The sequence below is a fragment of the Xenopus tropicalis genome, chromosome 6 (genome assembly GCF_000004195.4).
Source record: "Xenopus tropicalis strain Nigerian chromosome 6, UCB_Xtro_10.0, whole genome shotgun sequence".
NCBI classification, from domain to species: Eukaryota; Metazoa; Chordata; class Amphibia; order Anura; family Pipidae; genus Xenopus; species Xenopus tropicalis.
This window is the reverse complement of record NC_030682.2, coordinates 69,647,620-69,669,021: the sequence shown is the minus strand read 5'-3', so window position 1 is coordinate 69,669,021 and position 21,402 is coordinate 69,647,620. Positions and strand designations below refer to the sequence as shown.

Below are 21,402 nucleotides of genomic sequence, written 5' to 3'. Positions count from 1 at the left end.
AGGTGGCCATACACGGGCCAATTTCAGCTGCCGAAATCGGTCCTTTAGACCGCTTCGGCAGCTTATCTGTCCATGTATGGGCACCAATGGGGCAGGTTTGATTTTACTGTCGGATCGGGGACTACATCGGCTCGTTGATGTGGTCACCGAGTCGACTGTGCCTATGTGCACTGATTTAATTAGATTGTTTGGCCCTAGGGCCAAAGGATCAAATTAGCCCGATATTGCCCATCCATAGGTGGCCATATCGGGAGAAGATCCGAGCGAATCTTCCAGTGTATGACCACCTTTACCCCCTGGTGTAAAGAATAATTATGCACTCTGAGTCTTCTGATTACACAGGGGACTTCCTGCATAAAAACAAAAAGAAACAGTGTTAATTTCTCCTTTGCTTAATTTTTGTTTGCTTGAAGCCTATATAGAATGATAAAACTATATTAGTTTTTTCACTCTTTAAAGGAGAAGGAACATTTAGATAACTGGGTGCCAATTTATTAGGCACCACCCAATTACTATCATTGCAACTCCTTCTTCTGGCTGGCACTCCTTTTCTTTAACAAATGAACCAGCCTGCTGGAGTTGAAGTGCCTGAAAATAGTCATTGATCCAGAAGAATGGAGATCACCCCATGTAAAACACTTAACATGCGGTTTGTAATGCCTTCTTCCACATTTTACTGCGATTATGCCAGACGGCCACATTTAAAGTGTTGTAAATGCTACAAGCTCTATTCTTTCAGATCAAAGATATTATTGGGTGAGTAAGAGAGGTGGTGTCCCATGGGCAACAAAGCTCCTGTTTGTTATTGCCAATAGGCTATCATGACAAATAAAGAAAAAAAGCAGTTTTGGCGATAATACTTTTTGCTACAATGTTCAAAATGAATAAAATGTACAACTGTTTTTACCTGTTCCAGGAGGACCCTGCACAATAGATAGTTCCCTTGTTAAAGACATCTTAATAGCTTCAAACTGAGATTCATCAAGTCCCAGTTCCTCTTTTCTTGGCCATGTATTAAAATTAAGAACATCAAATTGGTTACTATACATGGGGCTGTACATATTAACAAAGCCTTGTTTTTGTGTGGAATTGGGATTTTTCAAACATTCCAGGCTATAACCAGTCCTGTTTTGTGCCAAATACAGAGGTGCATGAATTGCTGTGTTACAATGAACAATGTATTTCTGAAATGGAATCTCAGTATCCACCATTTCTTTCAGCCCCTCTAAAACATGCCGATATGCTTCAAAGTATGCTGTAGCTTCAACCATTAGAAAAGTGTCACTAACAGTGTAACTTTCCAATGCCTGACGACTTTCTTCACAAAACATTAAGGTTATGACTCCCTTTTGGAGATCACTGACACTTCTGTCAGCCACTGTAGCAAAAAACATGTTCCTGAAGTTGTCTTTGGAAAGACAGACTAGAGCTCCAAAGAGCAGACGTCGTGAGCTTTCCCAGTGCACATTACTCAATTTGCTTATATCAAATTTGACCTCATGAACAATCCCAACTCGAGTGCAGACTGGTGACAAAATCTGTGCATTAAAGTAGATGCGAATGTCATTAAACTTTGTCACAGCTATCTCCTTACTGTGAACACTGACAAGCTGTGAAATTCCATCTCTTAAGGGGCGAATAAAATCTTCTCGCAGTAGGCGAAAATGGGTGTCTAGATAGGATTTTGCATCACGATACGATCCATCAACAATATTTTGAGGCATGTAGATTTTTTCATCCAAATAAATGTCTTTGTAGGTTGGATAGATGGATAGACTCCTGAAATCATCAGAAATATCTTCCCTATTTCCCACAATATAAATTGAGTTATCAGACCTCAGTGTTCCATCCTGCTTTTTCACTTGTAAGTGCTGAAGCAAAGTTTGAAGAGACTCCATTTTATGCTGCACATCTGCTGGAACAGCCTCTCCACTTTTTTGCAAGCCATTAAGTACACTTTCCAAAAGGGTATTCACTATGGTTACTTCTGTGAAGGAGCTAGAAGGAAAAATACTTACTAGCTCATTCAGTAAAATAAAAGTATTTTCAATAAATGAAAATGTTTTATTCTGTTGTGTGACTGTTCTTGAAAATTCCATAATGTGGTAAGGAAGTATTTGCTTCAGAAACACTGAGCCATGGACTTGATTTAGGAGATGAATTAAATTCTGGTGGCTTGATGTGCATCGAATGGCTGTCTTTAAGAGTTTTAGAAAACCTTCCACTGCAGAAAAAGACATATTTCCCTCATTAAGAAATTCATTAAGGCCACTTTTTGGAGCCACAAGTTGCATTAGAACTTCTGATGGTTCCAGCAAAGAAAGTCTTGAAATCGTACGATAGTCTAGTTTTTTCTCTGCACATGATGCTTTTGCTTTGTTGGTCCCATCTGGCTTAAGCTCATAGCAAGAGTCATTTTTTGTAGTATTAGCATGAGCAGATAGTTCCATCAGGTTCTGCATACTTCTTGCCTTTGTTGCAAAAGCAATATTTCTTGGTTGGTAAGCACCAGGATAAGCTGGCACTGGGGAAAAAAAGATACATTTTTATATAAAGTAAAAACTTGACCTGTCCTTCATAAAGCCATTAACATATAAATGAAAATAAGCAGTTTTATTGAAATTATTGAAAAAGTTTTTTTTTTTTTCCCTCATTATGCAAATACATCAAATGTCTTGTTGAAATGTAAAAGGCGCTTAAGAGGTGACATGATAACTATGTATAAATATATAAGGGGATCATATAATAACCTTTATAATGTTTTATTTACCAGTAGGTCCTTCCAACGGACACGAGGGCACCCACTCCGTTTGGAAGAAGGGAGGTTCCATTTAAATATTCGGAAAGGATTTTTTACTGTGAGAGCTGTGAAGTTGTGGAATTCCCTCCCCGAATCAGTCGTGCTGGCTGATACATTATATAACTTTATGAAGGGGCTGGATGGATTCTTAGCAAGTGAAGGAATACAGGGTTATGGGAGATAGCTCTTAGTACGGTTGATCCAGGGACTGGTCTGATTGCCATCTTGGAGTCAGGAAGGAATTTTTTCCCCTCTGCGGCCAAATTAGAGAGGCTTCAGATGGAGTTTTTTGACTTCCTCTGGATCAACTAGCAGTTAGGCAGGTTATATATAGGCATTGTGGTTGAATGTGATGGACGTACATCTTTTTTCAACCTAACTTACTATGTTACTATGTTACTATGTAATGAATGCAACCAAAATATTACATCTCCATCAGTCTGCACTGGATTTAAAATCAGATCTAATGTGTCACCTGTTCTGGCTGAGTGGCTTTGTTGGTTTGATGACTGTGTCCCAGATTGCTTTCTGTTATGCTGTCTGTCTGAAGGACCGTGTACCTCCAGTTTCATCCCTTTACCTGCTCTGTTCTCAGAGTAGGCTCTTTCTTTACGAGATCCAGTTTGCACTGGTTTGGGGTTCTTTTCCATTGTACTGGTTCCTTGATACATCATCATATGTATAAAATGAACAAAAATAGAAATTGGATAAGAGGCAATTCAACACTGTAGGAAAACATTGTTGTTAGAGATGAACTACAAGTAAGCACCAAATTCCTAGAAAAATAATAATTTAATTAAGTTAAATAAAGCATTGTTTAAATTTTAGCTGGAAATATTTGGGCAAAGTAGACAAAATGAATTAACACAAAATAAGATTCTAAAAAGACAAAATAGCTTCTAAAATTCAGTGTGTAGAGGAAATGATAGCTATTATTAGTGTAACACTATTCTGACTTAAATAAGGCAAATCCAGGCTAGTAGTGTAGAGCATGTGTTACATGCGACCCTTAATACTTAGGCATGGGCCTCCGCTAAGTGGGAGATTTACTATGGAGCGAGGGTGTAGTTGAACTACAACTAGCTGAGGTTGTGTGGTGCAGATGATAGAAATGGTCGCCAGAGGATTCTTATGGTAAACTATAATACAGATTTATTGTCCAAGACACAGATGTTATGCAGGGTTGTCATATACTCACAAGCAGTAGATATAAAATGTCACAGTGGTAAACAGCAGTTGTGACCTTTAGGAACAGCATAGCCCAACATGGAGAAATGCAGAGGTATTAGCTGAGAGCCCAAGATGGATGCCCTTTACTGGAACGGATCCCTTCCAGCCAACGGTGGTTCAGGGGTTAATACTAGCCCGAATCCTTTGTCTTAACTGTGGTCCCTACAGCAAGGCATACAGAGCCTGGGGTAGGCTAAACCCTTAATAACTCCTTTGATGGGGCTAATGGCTGCCCTTTCTAGCTAGACTGACTGTGCTCACCTCTCCTAGAGAGTGCTATTAAATAGAGCTGCTGTGCTGACTTGTTCTCATTCACGGGGCCCTGTCCCCGACTTTCACTAGAGATAATAGCATCCTCTAGGGTACAATGCTTCTGGGGCCTCCAGGCTCAATGGAGCTGTTACTTGGAGAGCAGCCTGCAGCCAAAGAGGAAGACACTCCTCCTTGCAAGACACTATATCAGTCTGCAAGGGGAGTGGTCAACCTGTACAAACCTATAAGGGGTACAGTTACATAACTGAAACCTGAGTATAAGGGCTCTGCCCAATAACAGTACAGATTGTGAAGAGGTAGGGGTAAAGCCATAGGGAGCTTAACCCTATGGGTCCCTACATTAGTAAGTCATGTTTATGTTAGAATATTGAAATTATATGGAATTTCAATTCAAAGTAGTACCTGGTCAGTATACATATTATATAATAATGTCACACTCTGTATACTGATTTAATATACATAAATGAATACATGTTTTATTAAAGGAAAACTATACCCCTTAACAATGTAGGTCTCTATAAAAATATACCACATAAAACAACTCATATTTAAAATCCTGCTTCATCTATATAAACAAAAATATACTTTTTAGTAGTATGTGCCACTGGGTAATCCTAAAAAGAAAACTGCCATTTTAAGTACTAAGGGCTGCCCCCTGGGATCATACAATTCTCAGTGTACACAAACAAACCAAAGGTAAACATGCAAGTTAGTCTACATCAGCCAATTAATGCACAAAGCTCTGTCTTTTGCTCCCACACTTCTTCCTGTTACAGATCTCTGAAGGACACAAAATGGTGGCTCAAGTTAAAAGATGTAAAAGGGCAATACTCAGCGTTGGACTGGCCCAGACCCGAACCCCCAGGGGCCATTAGGGGGTGCAGGAGCCCCTGAGGCAGAAGCCCCGGTGGGCCCTGCACCCCCAGTCTGACCCTGGCAATACTTACTGATATATATTGCAGTTTGGCAAAACATCTTTAATAGGCCACTTAATATGATATAAACTAAAAGGGAAAAACCTGAATTGAATTAGGAGAAAAGTTTTTTCTCCTCGAATTGCATTTCATCCATAAGTTTTCACGTGATAAACCATTTTTTTCTCAATGAATTGAATCTGGCCCTTTTTTTGTAAATTTTGCAAAATAGTTTTCAATTCCTCATGAAAAATAGTAAAATGACAGGAACAAGTTTCTAATACATATTAAAAACTGACATCAAGAAAATTGGATATTACTAAATATTTTGCTAATGTTAACCAAACATATTACTTTAACCCTTTAAGTTCCACAGGACGTAGAATCTACGTCCTGTGTATCAAAGTACTTAAGTGCCACAGGATGTAGATTCTACGTCCTGCTGCACTTCCGGATTTGGGAGCGGAGGAGCGGCTTTTCAAGCTGCTCCTTCACTCCCCGCTCATTCCCCAGCCCCTAGACAACTAGCAGAGGCAGGGAACAAGTGGCCCCTGGGGCGCGATCGCCCAGGGGCCCTATAAGAAATGTCAGGACACGATGTCTGTGCGTGCCTGACACTTCCTGCTTCACCCTCCCACCCCCTCCCTCTGAAGACTCACCGGATGATTTCACACATTCACAGCACTTACAGCACTCACACTTACTTGCACACACATGCACACAAAACACATTTTACCTAGTATACACACACACTTACACACTTATGTAACTTTGTCATTTTTTTTTATCGCATCGTTTTTATTCTTGCCTGAAAAAATAGTTTTATTGCCATTGTGGATAGCGTATTCGCTAACCACACTGTGCAATACCTTTTGTGTATTATTTTGGTGTTTCTACTACATTTTCTGTGATGTTGGTGCATTTTTAGGTATTTTATTGCATTTTTAGCCATTTTATTGCAATTTTAGTTATGCATAGTTGTTGTTGGCTTGACTTTGTCTGTAAAACTTATTTGCCCAAGCCAGAATACTCAAACTGTTATTTTGACCGCAGATATTATTAGGCAAAAAAAAAATGATTTTAGTGATTTTTTTTTTAATTTTTATTAATTTTATTGCATTTCACATTGTTCTTTATTACTTGTCTTTGCACATGGACATTTTGTCTGCTGTATTTAAATTTGGCTTCCTCTGTACCCCACATAGTTTGGTAAATCTATGCATATTGGGCATCAAACTGTTCAGTAGACCCCTGGCGTTCATACTTAGAGTGTATTATGTTGGTACCTTACTAAATGTGGGGTACATAATGGGGCAACATGCAAGCTTTGTGCTGATTTTCAGAAATGTCACAAAAACCGTTCTGTTTAGCATAGCTTTGTAGTTTGCAGTAGAAAGTTGTATTTACCCATTTTTGTTTTGTCAGAATGTGTACTTTTGGAAAATATATGGTTCTCTAGGGTGTCCATACTGTTAGGGGGTCTTATGGCACATAATACACATACCGGGTGCAAAATTTGCACAAGCCGGAGCATCTTATGTGAAAATTCATATGCACTTTTTTTATTTGCGTGCCCCTGTACGCCACTTAGTTTGGTAAATCTATGCATATAGGGCATCAAACTGTTCAGTAAACCCCTGGCATTCACATTTAGAATGTTTTATGTTGATACGTTACAAAATGTGGGGGTACATAATGTGGTAAAATGCAAGCTTTGTGACGATTTTCAGAAATGTCATAAAAACCGTTCTGTTTAGCATAGCTTTGTAGTTTGGTAGTTTGCAGTAGAAAGATGTATTACCGATTTTTGTTTTGTCAGAATGTGTACTTTCGGAAAATGTATAGTTTTCTAGGGTCTCTGTACTGTTAGGGGGTCTTATGGCACATAATGCACATGCCGGTAGCTTATATTGCAGCGTATACACTTTGTATGCACTAACTTCCTTTTGGGGTCTCTAAATGCGAGATACATCGGTGATCCTATGCACAATGGGCATCAAACTGTTCAGCGGACCCTTGGCTTTCATATTTAGGATGTGTTTTCTTGGTACCTTTTTTGGGAAAGCATTGCGACTCTGTAGTTTGGAGTAGAAAGACATGGGTACCAATTTTGAATTCGCCTGAATGTGTACTTTCCAAAAATATATGGTTTTGGGGGGTCAATGTATTTTTTGTGTTTTAACCCCACAGAAAATGCAGTAAACGTACTGAATTTTCAGTAGCCAAAGAGACCTCTGGCAATTTCTATGCACTAACTTCCTTATGGGGTCTCTAAATGCCAGATACATTGGTGATCCTATGCACAATGGGCATCAAACTGTTCAGCGGACCCTTGGCTTTCATATTTAGGGTGTATTTTCTTGGTACTTAATGATATGTGGGAGATAAGGTGCTTGAAAGTAGAAGATTTTATGTGATTTTCAGGTATTTCATCAAAACTGGCAATTTTGGGAAAGCATTGCGACTCTGTAGTTTGGAGTAGAAAGACAACAATTTTGAATTTGCCAGAATGTGTACTTTCCAAAAATATATGGTTTTGGGGGGTCAATGTATTTTTTTGTGTTTTTACCCCACAGAAAATGCAGTAAACGTGTTGAATTTTCAGTAGCTAAAGAGATCTCTGGGGCAATTTGTATGTACTAACTTCCTTTTGGGGTCTCTAAATGCCAGATACATTGGTGATCCTATGCACAATGGGCATAAAACTGTTCAGTGGACCCTTGGCTTTCATACTTAGGATGTGTTTTCTTGGTACCTTATATTATGTGGGAGATATGATGCTTGAAAGTGGAAGATTTGAGGCGTTTTTGTAAAATTTTCATAATTTTTTATAGAAAATGCTAAATTCAGTAAAGCATTGCCGTTTGGTACTTAGGAGTTGGAAGAATCCGGGAGAATCCGGGAATGGTTACCCATTTCGGATTTGGCAGAATGTGTACTTTTCAAAAATATATGGTTTCCCGGGGTAAACCTAATGTTCCAGGATTTTTGGCTTTGGAATCTAAAGTATGCTGTATTCTGCTGTAATGCTTTGAAAATTTAGTAATTTACTGCTGGGAGTTTTTGATCTGTTTAAATCAGAAATCTCAATAAAACTATACATATCAGGAATTGGCATGTTCGGGAGACATGAGGCTTTCCAAATCAGTTGAATTTTTGTCCATAAAATAAAATATGTTCCTGGTATAAATCCCTATATCATGTAAAATAGCATTTTTTCTTTTTTTTTTTGTATTTCAAGCTCTAAATCTTGTTCCAGAAGTGGAAATACAAAAAAACTCAATAACAAAACAATATATAGTTTGCCTACCTAAACTTAACACTTCCCCCAGTAAAAGCCCCTAAATTGAGAGAGCACAGAATGTTTACAAAACGTCTGGCACTGAGGGGAACAGAAATGTCAAAGTCTGCTGGCACTTAAAAGGTTAATATATTAAATATGTGTTACACCTTCAAAACCTTTATGTCTAACAGTTAACAGTTGCTGTGTCCAGCTGAAGCTCCCATAGGCTCATTCTTTATCAGGCAGCTGAGGTGAGTAGAGCTCATTACAATAGAAGGGGAGACATGAAACACGGCATCATACCCTGTACTTGTATTGCCGGGGCATTTACTGATATATTATACCCATATAAACATTGGTGACTATACCAATATATTATACATACATAGTTTCATAACTAAGTTGGGTCAAACAAAAACCAAAATCCATCAAGGTCAACCTTTCCAAGCGGACTCCAGTGCACACAGACCCATATTGACCCATATTGACCCTAAATATTGATCTAAACCCTATATACCAACATCAACATCAATACTAACTGTAGATTTTAGCATTACAATAGGATATTATGCTTGTTCAAGAAATCATCCAAGCCACTCTTAAAGGTATTAGCAGAATCTGCCAAACACAACAACACTCAGAAGGGCATTCCACAAACTCACTGCCCCCACTGTCACTGCACTGATCGTTTTTTTTTTTATAGTTTTAACTTTTTTATTGAGAATGACATGTTACATAACAATGTGATCAATGGTATGTAAAGTTGTATATAATTACATCAATAAACTGTACAGTTATTAACCAAATATAATTCTTGCGTATCATTCTTTGGGGAGGGGAATGTGCAAGACGGGGGCAAGAACATCCCCTATGGATAGAAATGTACAGAGTACAGACTATGTAATGGAAATGTACAGAGTAATTATATCCACAAGAGAAAAAAACTCCAACTTTGTCAGTAACATAGTAAGTTAGGTTGAAAAAAGACACACGTCCTCAAGTTCAACCTTAATGCCGCGGGAGGTGAAAAAATTCCTTCCTGACTCCAAGATGGCAATCAGACTAGTCCATGGATCAATTTGTACTTATAGTCAACCTCATTGTTTAAATCTACCATCCCTTTTACCAGTTTAGTTGCATGTCTCTGCTCTCTCTTTTTGAGGACTGAAGCCAAAAACTGCTCTGCATACTTAAAGAGTACCTGTCACTGAGACATAAAAAGATGTATAATAAAAGTCCTTTTCAAATTAAACATGAAACCCAAATTCCTTTTTTTATTAACACATCTATACCCATTATAAAGGCATTTTAAAGTCCCAGCTGTCAATCATATATTGCCTGCCCCTGGCTGCGTTTCCATTCAGCACTTCCTAGATATCACTGCACTCCCCACTCTTCCCCTCCCTCGCCACCATCTATTTGTGTAGCTAGTGCCTGTGCATGGCTATCTGGTCCCCCATTCTAACGCATAAACAAGATTTTGGCATGATTCAAAGCTCTACTTAATAACAGTGCCCACAAAATGGCTCCTGTCTGCTTACTGTGACTGTGTAATTCCAAGACTAAAGGAAACGTGATTTATTTTATTTATATACTGCAGACCCTTATTCAGCATACATTTCATCAAGAATACAGACTCACACAGGCAGAACTGTTTGATAAAAGTTCTGCTTTGTTTGAGCTGAGCGCAGCAGAGTTGGTTGGGAGAAAAAAATTGAAGCAGACAGCTAGAGCTCAGTTTCTATGGGAACCAGCAATGCCATCTCTTCACTGGCTGCTAGACTGGAGGGCGTGTTTAGTAATCTGAGCTTAGAACAAGTGAGCATGCCCACAAGCCAACAGCCAAAGCAAATTCCTGAGGGAGGGGGCTTATAGGAGAAGAAGGAAATCTAAGTGATTAAGGAGATGTTGCAGCCTTACTATTAACCCCTGGACAACCAGTGTGGCAGGTATTAAAAGATTTCAAAGAGGCTGTTCACTGATTACATTTTTGTGTGTGGGGTTTACATGTCCGTTAAGGTGAGGCCTAACCAGAGACCTATAAAGAGGCAAAATGATATTTGCATCCCTTGATTAAATGCCCTTTTTTATGCCTTTTTGTAGCCAGAGAATTACACAACTTGTAATTTACAAAAATCCCAGATCCTTCTTAACTAAGGATACCCCTAACACACCACCATTTAGTGTATAACTTACATTTATATTATCTAGTAATTTATCCTTTAGCCAGTTCTCTATCCAATTACAAATATTATGTTCTAGGCCAATATTCCTTAATTTTATTAATATATACAGCATATACAACATACAGTATACAACACATGCAAAGCTGATTTTCAAACCCATATGTCTTTTTTTAGTATTTCTTTATTTGCAAGCTTTGTAAACCTTTTTTCATTGTGTTATTGAAATTATTTTACATTTTGTAATAAAAACTGTAAAACTTTAACAACAAGAGTTGTGTTTGTTCTAATAAAGATTACAAACTGACTTCCAGAAAGTGAGATATAACTGATTATTTTGTTAATTTTAGCTGAACATATTAATTCAATGTATTTCATTTGAGTAACTTCTGCCAAACCTACATTTGTAGCCTTGGGCTGCACCTGTCATATCACCTGTGTCACAATGGAACTGGCCGGCCAAGCCAGCCAGGTTGCCTAGAGCAGTGACTCAGTGCATCTCTACATATCCATTTCTTGTACTAATATACCAGACGTGCAGGTCTTGTCTCTCCAATTAAATGACATCTCTCCCAATCCCTGCCCCTTTAATGCCAGCCCTGCAAATAAGAAGTCCCATGGCAGAGCAAATTTCCCGTGGTCAGCAAAGCGCCTTAAAATAGCTCTTGACCCAGAAGAATGGAGTTCATCCCATGCAAAACACTTAACAATTTTTAATGCATCTTAATTGTGGGAAAATGCATTCATTTAAAGTGTTGTACATCTAGCTATCTCTATTTCCTATCATCTATCATTGCCCTTAAAGCAGCACAGTGGCAGTTCACTTTTTTCTTGGATAGAAATTGCAGCAGTGCTAGGTCCCTGAACAAATAGCAATGTCCCATTCCATTGAATGAAGTAAATAGAATAGAAGAATAGAACCTTACAACAATTGTGTTAGGGGAGCTTACCCTAAATATTATGTCATCTAAAAAAAGGAGGGTTACATGCCACACCCCTGAGAAAGGTGGATCCTGTTGTTTTGACAAAATAAATGGTGTTAGCTCTACACACAAGTGTAGGGATGTCTAATTTCTAATGATATGCCAAAAAGTAATGTTCTAACAATATGATAATGATTGTAGTAAATGCAAACTTACTGTACAACAAAATATTAAATCTCCATCAGACTTTACAGTCATTACATAGATTAAGAATCAGATGTAATTTCATACCTGTTCTGACTGAGTGGGTATGTGGTTTTAATGACTGTGTCCCAGATGGCTTTCTGTTATGCTGTTTGTCTGAAGGCCCATGTACTTCCAGTTTCATCCCTTTCCCTGCTCTCTGTTCAGAGCGGGCTCTTTCTCTGTAAAATCCACATTGAACAGGTCTGGGGTTCTTTTCCTTTGTACTTGTTCCTTTATCAAGACACATCAGAACATCTAGAAAATGAACATAAATATAGGTTAGATAAGAGACAGTTAAATATAACTCCTAAAACATTGCTGTCACGCATGAAATGCAAATAGGTGCCAAATTACCAGAAATATTTTCAAGGAGAAGGAAAGGTACAATCACTGGTGGGGTGCCAAAATGTTAGACACCCCCCAGTGATTGTAATCGCTTACCTGCGAGAGAGCGGCCCTCTTCCTTTTTCTGTCTTCGCGCTGCTTGCGCATGCACAGTGGAAAGCGAACTTTAACTGCGCATGCGCCGCCCCCCAGGATTCAGAGGACCGAAGACAGAGAGAAGAGGATTGCTTGCTCACAGCTACACAGACTGATGTGGTTTTCTCCTAACCCTCCCTTTTCCTTTAACCATGTTAGATAAAACATAGTTTTAATTGTAGTTGAAAAATTATCTAGAAAAACTGGAGAAAGTAGAATAAAACTAAAGACAAAATAGCTGCAAATATTTAGCATGTAGAATAATTTTATACACAAATATTCATTGCTTTCATTTCTTATTTATAGTATAAAGTCAAACTGTGTGTCCGCACTCTAAACCAGTTTAACAGATGGGTGCTGAAGTCAAAATATGTAAATACCTATAAACAGGACCAGCACATCATTTCACAGTAATTCTTCTATTTATTCATTCACCGTGCATTCCAACGTTTCGGTCTAATCTATACACAATATACACTCTCAAAGAAACAATATACGCACTCAAAGAAACACCTGCATTTTAGTAAATAAGCAATCTTATTTGGAATCAATACAATTATAGGCAGGGCAAAAAAAACAAAAAAACAAATTTTAAACATATTATTTAACACTGATACAAGCTATCTATTTGCAATATTTTTATAACTGTCATCCTATAAGAAGTTGATTTGCAAACACACATTTTTTTATTAATTCTTTATATAATATAGAGTAATAATAATTATGCTAATTGTTTTTCAATTTGTTATTACAAACACTAAGAACAAGGATTGTGTTCTACTATAGATTATAAACTGACATGCAAAAAGTGAGATATATAACTGGATATTTTGGTAATTTTAATCAAAACTTCAGTATATTTCATTTGGGTAACTTCTTCGAAACCCATGTCTAACCTTGAGCTGCACTTGTGATGCCACAATAAAGACAATCACAGTCCAACAGAAGCTCCCACAGACTCATTCTTTATCAGACAACCTAGGTGAGTGGAGTTCATTGCAATGAGAAGGGAGACATGAAACATAACTATATAGATAATGGCACAGATTTAGTGATGGCTATTTAGATGCATTTACATTTATACTACCACAAGGTCCTATATACATACTGTAAATGCAGCATTCTCATAATATTGACAGAATCACTATCCTGATTTACTGTACACACAAGGCATCATACCCTTATATTGCCATGGCTTGATGTTTTATACTGTTCTGAAGATTGGTGACAGTTCATTATACCAACATACCGTATATACTCGAGTATAAGCCGAGTTTTTGAGCACTAAAAATGTGCTCAAAAAGTAAGCCTCGGCTTATACTCGCGCATATACTGGAATATATACGGTAAATCGATGACATGCGCGCTTGAATATGCCACTTGAATATACCGCGGCAGAGGGACTGCTACGCTACGCTAGGAACATGCAGGCACCCCAGAATCAGTTGGTACTTTTCCTCCACTTTAATCTACCGCTGCACTACATCGAGAGGCAGAGGGACCTAGACGCTACCGGAAAGGAACATGCACCCTAGCTGCCGCCTTCCACTCCATAGTATGTGGCTCGCTGACAGCAAAGGGCCCGGTAATCCAAAACTCACTGGGCCCGGGAAGGCTATTGCCCCCTTACCAAATGGCGGCCCTGCCCAGTATTTGCTACAGGCAACGGGGGTGTGAATGTTCGTTTAAGCAGAGTAGGGGGAGGGGGTTTGATGCGCTATGGTAACCCTGGTTCTCTGTCAGTCCCCGCAATCTAGCGTTACCATGCACCCCCAGGGAAGCTCCCCTTTATTTTCCCCAGGCCACCAGCGTTCCTTTTACTGTAACCCCCAGTCACAGGCGAGGTGAGTTAATGGCATTCCCAGTGTCTTCCTCTCTGTATTTTTGTGCCAGGAACCCCTCTGCCCTAACAATCATGCCGGGGGCATTGTGTAGCTCTGTACAGTGGGAGCAGCAAGTCTGAGCATTCAGTCCCCTGTATGGAAAGGCAATAATACACAAATTGAAGGGGGTGGGTAGGCTTTATACATAAATGCTAGTGACTCCCAGCACCCTTGGACTGCTGTTAGTGTGGGGATGTGGGAGTAGTAGTTCATTCTCTCACATATAGGTGTGTAGGCACCATCTCAGTGCCTTGTGCCTGAGTCTGAGCTTTCAGCCAGCGCTACACATTAGAACTGCTTTCAGCTAACCTATTGTTTCTCCTACTCCCATGTAACTGGAGGAGTCCCAAGCCGGACTTGGATTTCTTACTATTGAGTGCTATTCTGATACCTACTGGGAGCTGCTATCTTGCTCCATTCCCATTGTTCTGCTGATCGGCTGCTGGGGGTGAGGGGGGGATATCACTCCAACTTGCAGCGCAGCAGTAAAGTGTGCCTGAGTCTGAGCTTTCAGCCAGCGCTACACATTAGAACTGCTTTCAGCTGACCTATTGTTTCTCCTACTCCCATGTAACTGGGGGAGTCGGCTTATACTCGAGTCAATAAGTTTTTCCAGTTTTCTTAGGTAAAATTAGGTACCTCGGCTTATATTCGGATCGGCTTATACTCGAGTATATACGGTACATACAACTCACTGCAGAGTTATCACAAACAGGGTTGGCGTTTTTTCTTCATTTGAGGAAAAAAGCACAGTGAAAAAATGCGAACACAAATACACTTGAGTGTATTTTATAAAACCTTGATTAGTCATGATTTATTGAAGAAAAAAACATAAAAAGGTGCCATAATAAACTTGGCAAGTAAAAGCTGGCAAGGTTCTATACAAAAACTCAACATACTGCTCTTCGACTTCAACTTATTCTTCCGCTTTTTCTTCTTCTTATTCTTAGCGCCCCCCTATTTTCTAAACGCTACTCCTCTTACAGTTTTAGGGGTACAACACCCAAACTCTCCTCACTTCTTTGCCCTATAATGGAGCAGGTTGCTTGTGGTTTTCTAAGCGATCCCGCCCCCCCGTCTTTTTGTGGCGCTGCGCCGAACACCCCAATTTTTGCATTGACTTTGACAGGGAAGATTTTCGATCTGCTGCCACTCTTACAGCTTTGAAGCTACACCCCCCAAACTTGAATAACATAATCATGGGGTCACCCCAAATGAAACAGCAACATTTGTTGGATGATCCAAAGTGAGAGGGGCCAACAACAGCCAACCAAATTTCACCCATTGACTTTAATGGGGAAATTGAAACTGCTGCCAATCTTACAGCTTTGAGGCTACACTCCCCAAACTTAAATCACATAGTCATGGGATCAGCCCGAATGAAAATATGATATTTGTTGGATGCCTAAAAGTGGGTGGAGCTGTGAACAACCAATCAGATTTTACCTATTGACTTGGTGGAAATTCAACCTGCTGCCATTCTCGCAGTATTAACACCAGGGTCCCCAAACTTTTCGTAGTTGGTCACTAGGGACTGCAGTTTTAGTTTTGAAAAGTAGGCGGGGCCACCAACAGCCAATCAGATTACACCTATTGAATTTTATTGGTTTGATGCCAGGGTTCCCAAACTTTGCACAGTTTGTCACTGGTTCACTACGTTCCAAGTTTAGAAAAAGTGGGTGGCGCCACCAACAGTCAATCAGATTTTACCTATTGATTTTCAATGGGGAAATTCCACCTGCTGCCATTCTCACAGTATTAACACAACAGTCACTGGCTAACTACATATTCAGGCAAAGCCACCAACAGCCAATCCATTTGTACCCATTAAATTTCATTGATTTATATTTAAACTGATGCCATTATTTAAGTATTAATTCCAGGGTTGTTAAACTGGGTATTTCATCTATTTACTTTCTAATCACATTTCATCTATTTACTTTCAATGGTGAAGTGTACAATGCTGTCAGTCCCACAATTTTTGCAAGTTGGTCACTGGGGTCTGCAGTTCAAAAATAGGAAAAGTGGGTTGGGCCACTAAAAGCCAATCAGATTTCATGCATTGAATTTCATTGGTTTAAAATGCTGCCATTCTCACACTATTTATGCTAGGGTGCCCACTGTTTGTCAGGAGACTTCGACTCAAGGTTAGAAAAAGTGGGCACACCCACCAATCACAATTTACCTATTGACTTTTATTGGTTTAAATTTAACTATTAATCTTTAACTATTCTTTAACTATTAATCTTAGGGTCCCTAAACAGAGTTAGTCACTGGGTAACTGCAGTTCCAGGTTAGAAAAAGTGGGTGGGGCCACCAACCGCCAATCAGATGTCACTTATTGACTTTCAGTGGGGACATTTAAATTGCTGCTATTCAGACACTATAAAAACCAGGGTCCACAAACTTTGCAAAGTGGTTTTTACTATATAACTGTGGTCCAAGGTTAGAAAAAGAGGGCGGAGCCAACAGATCAGATTTCAATCAGTGACTTCAAGTTTTTCAAACCAACATGAAGTTTGTTCTCAAACTTCCCTTTCTAGTTATTAATTTATTTTCCAGTTCATTAAAACATTTGAGATTTTCAGCCTCATTGAAAACAAATGGAACAATGTGATTCTTACTGGCATATGACTTTTTTTTAGTGAGAAAACACAAACTCTACTATTCGGTCCATATCTTTTCCCAAGTAAACTGGTGTTCAAGGAAAAAAAAACAATAAGTTATGATTATGCGGAGGTCTTAGTGACCACTAATGTTGTAATTTATATGCTGGAAATATGCAGTTACTGGTATATAATTTTGAACATATTTATTATATAATGTATGGAATTACATGGTTTGATCTACTGTAACAGCATCATTTACTGATATACAGTCATATACATACTGTTTAATAATAACTCACTCTTGATACTGACTGAACATATTTGTATTTACAAAGGTACCTCCTATTCTTAAATTTTAGACATATGGTACTAAGAGATACATTGAGTCCATAACTTAAAAACGCTTAATAAAATATTTAGCCAAATATTGAAAGAAATTTAAACTTGCATATTCTCTGCACAGAAAATAACCATGTTTTGTTTCCGAACAGTATAATACATGAGTACAGGCCATGTTTCTGTTCATAGCATTAAAGTCACATGACTATTACTATTACATGACTATTACATGACTATTACTGGCCTTGGCCTACCTGTGTTATATCACCATGATTTGACATATTTACTGTCCCCTGCATCAGATCAGGAAGGAGGACAAACAACAAAAAATTATAATAATATACATGCAGATTGTTTATACACTGTCAGCAACAAAACCCTTCTCATGAATACTGTATTATAATGTTATTAAGTTCTGCTAGTAGGTGTCAATATACATGTTGTTTTGTGTTTGCATGCGCAGTAAGAGATTGGTGATGTCATCTGATGCATTTGTGCATGCATGGGTACAAATTTTCGGCTTTGGCAGGGATTTTGTGTGAGGCGTCACTTCCAGAAGTGTGCATCATGTACATGATGTCACTTCCGGGTATTGGGAAAAAAATTATTCCCCCCGAACTCACCTAATGAAAAGTTGACAGCTCTGTGTAAGGTGAATAAAGTATCAGCCATGCTTGCAGCATCATCCTCATTGGTAAGAGTCCTGACTGTTACTGCTACTCCAGATTACCCAGATACTCTGCTAACAGGTTATGGGCCCAGGAACAGCCACCTGATAAAGCTCACAGATAAGCTGCCACATACAGCCTGCAGATTGAGCTAGCAGATACCGCTCCAGCAGTATCTAGTCCAACATGTATCTGAATAGTGCTACAGTTAGAAGCACAGCTCAGGCACCCAGCAGAGACAGCAAGAGTAATGTCAGAAAGCAGAAGTAATGGCTGCTAACACCACAAAGTTCTCAGCTAATCTGACTAACCAGAACTACCACTCTTGGAAGCTTAAAATAAAAACACTTCTAATCAGAGAAGGTACATTGAAGTGCATACAGGATATACTTTATATGTGCATATATGCAAATGTGAAATCTCAAAAGAAATGTTGAAGGAGCTACAGAAAGTATATGAGAGGGCAAATCTCAGCAATTAACTGTACCTGATTAAAAAGCTGTACCAGACTTAGCTGATGAAAGGCCAGCATATGCAGGACTATATAAGAAGCACCTTAGAAATGGTGGAACCCCTGCGAGGTGTAGGACAACACTTGTCACAGCACTAGATACAGGGCTAGAGTTTACACTAAAGTAAAGGCAAGATTGTGGATGAATAGTGAATGTGGATGAAGTGTAAAGCAGAAAGTTCAAATGACAAACCTGCTACAAACTGCTACTTAACTGCTACTTAACTTGATCAAAGCAAAGCATAAAGAATTGCTACAGCTAATGGCCAATATATGGTCTCAGAGGCAGTGGGGGAAGGTTTTCTTCACTGTCCTATCTCCAAAAGTCACCAGAAATATACCTGTCAAGCATGTCCTATATGCCCCAGCTCTTGAAAGTAACTTGTTGTCTGTGAAAAAGCTAACTAAGCAAACTAAGCAAGGCAATACAGTTACATTTAAAGGTAACAACTGCATTATCACAAAGGGGAATTGCATAGTCAAAAAAGGAAAAATCAGAGATGAACTTTATCAGCTAGACTGTAAGGAAAGGCTACCGAAAAGGAAAGACAAGTGAAATGTATTCATATATGGCACCGTCACCTTGGGCACAGAAACACTGAAGCAATAAAAAGACTAGTTCAAGATCAGCATGCCAGTGGTATAACAATGCATGCAAATGAAATGTACTAGCTGCGTAAAGGGAAAAATGGCAAAGAAACCTTTGCCAAAAGCCAGCAACAGCCAAGCTCAACAATCCCTGGACCAAATGCACACAGATCTATGTGGTACAAATGAAAACTCAGACTCTAGGAAATAAGAAATATTTTCTTACATTTATTGATGATGAAGTTACACAGTACCTACTGTGTGCAGACAATGGAACACAAGTGGCAAAACACAAAATTCTGATAAAACATAGAACATACATACAACCCAGAGCAAAATGGTGTTGCAGATAGAATGAACCACACCTTGAAGATTGCAAATATGCCAACCATGTATTGGGGAGAAGCAATTGTGACAGCCTGCTTTCTTCAAAACTGCTTACCCGGGAAAGCAACAGAGAAGACTCCATATGAGCAACGGAATGAGAAGAAAGCAGACCTGACACCCATTAAGGGCAAAGACACACAGAGCTACTTAGTAGCAGCTACTTTTCAGGGCTACTAAATGCCAGAAAATATCTTGCCATAGACAATACTGAGAATTGCCTTTGCTAAAACACATGTGGAGACATTTATCAGTAAATGAACAGCGACAATTTTAGTAGTCACAACAAATAGCTGCTACTAGTAAATCTTTGGAAGCAAAGCCTATGTAAATGTTCCCAAAGAAAAGCATACAAAATGGGAAGCTTGTGCTGAGGAAGGGATAATTGTTGGCTACAGTGAATCTCAAAGGGTATAGAATCCTGCACCTAAGCACCAACAGATTAACAGTCAGCAGAAGTGTGATTATTGATGGCAGGGGTAGGGAACCTATGGCTTGGGAGCCAGATGTGGCTCTTTTGATGGCTGCATCTGGCTCACTGCCAAATCCTTAATAAAAAAAAATGGGAGGCGTGACCTGCAATCGGCGGATAGAAGACGTGTTCTAAGCCTTAGAACACGTCTTCTATCCGCGAGCACAGGCCACGTCCTCCTCCGCATCCGGCATCCTTACCGGGTTGCACTTGAACCAGGGCTCAGGGAACTGAGAGGGACATTGGAGCAGAAACCTGTGACAGTTCACGCTTGAATTGAAAATAAAATGTGGCCAATATGTCTCTGTTGGGGCTACAAAGAGAAGCCAACTGTGCACTGTGCTAGGCAGCCCTCTAGTTATACCACTAACAAGCCATATTGAGCAGCTAAAGATGACACCCACCCTACCTTTCCCCCCAGCATCCGCGGCCCAATGGGCCTGAAGCCGCATCGTTCTCCACAGGTAGCCGCAAATCAAGGCCTCGGCTCTAAGGGTTAAGTTAGTCAGGTTTAAGTTAAAATAAATGTATGGAATCCCTTATCTGGAAACCCGTTATCCAGAAAGTTCTGGATTAGAGGATCAGTTCTGGATCAGTTGTGAATCAGAGGTCCAAATAATTTTAATTTAAAAAGTAATTTCATTTTCTCAGTAATAATAAAACAGTACTTTGTACTTGATGACTAAGCTACATGAATCCATATTGATGGCAATAAAGTCCTACTGCATTTATTTAATATTTAAATGCAATTTTTTTTGCAGAAGTATGGAGATCCAAATTATAGAACAATCCCTTCTCTGGAAAACCTCAGGTCCCAAGCATGCTGGATAACAAATCCTGTACCTGTAGTTAGTATAGAATTGATTTGTTTTTTAAAGGGGCTGTGATACTTGGTCCTGCCTCTTAGCTCTGAGTGTTTTTTCTTACAGTTACTTTAAAGGGAACTAGCAGAGATATGTAATGTCATTTAACTAATAAGCTTTCTAAATCACTTTCGAACTGTACAGTTTATACAATTCTTTAGTTATTCTTCATTATGCCTATTCTTACTTTTTTATGGACAGTATGCTTTAATACTTTTAAGTGGTCTCAGCTACCTTTGTCTAAATGATGTAAATGTGCTAAATGAAGGCATGTAGACATACAAATAGATTGCTGAATGGTGAATATTGAGTGTAACTATATTATTTAATAACAATACATAATTTTATATTCTTTTAAACTTATATTACTTTTTTATATTTATGATACTTGCTTTTGAACATTAGAGAAGTCAGTTAAGGGAGGTGACAGATAAAGAGATAAGTCGCCCTGCGACAAATCTTCGCTGCTGTGGGTGACTAATCTCCCCGCAATGCCATCCCACCAGCAAGAATGTAAATCACCGGTGGGATGGCATACCCGTTGCTGTGATTTCTGTTAGTAGCCTGAAGTTTCCTATCAAGGCAACTTTGTGCGACTTCCGGAAATCGTAGCAATGCGTATGCCCATCCCATCAGCAATTTACATTCTTGCCGGTGGGATGGCATTGGGAAGAATAGTTGCCCACGGCAACGAAGTTATCTCCCCATCTGTCACCTCCTGAATTGTTTAAAAAGCAGATGAGATTAATAACA

General features: G+C 39.1%; 1 protein-coding gene across 2 annotated transcripts in view; it reads right to left on the bottom strand.

Moving 5' to 3' along the window:
- The window catches only part of znfx1.2 (zinc finger, NFX1-type containing 1, gene 2), a 58,903-nt gene that overhangs the window by 26,466 nt on the left and 11,035 nt on the right, over nt 1-21,402 (bottom strand). Inside the window, exons 5-7 of one of the 2 annotated variants that reach the window (XM_012965035.2) lie at nt 11,898-12,107; nt 3,276-3,461; nt 908-2,524 (exon numbers count right to left, since the gene is read on the bottom strand). In XM_012965035.2, the coding sequence (XP_012820489.2) occupies nt 908-2,524; nt 3,276-3,461; nt 11,898-12,107 (2,013 nt within the window). The remainder of the gene's footprint in view (nt 1-907; nt 2,525-3,275; nt 3,462-11,897; nt 12,108-21,402) is intronic. The other variant, XM_031904114.1, reaches the window with a different exon arrangement.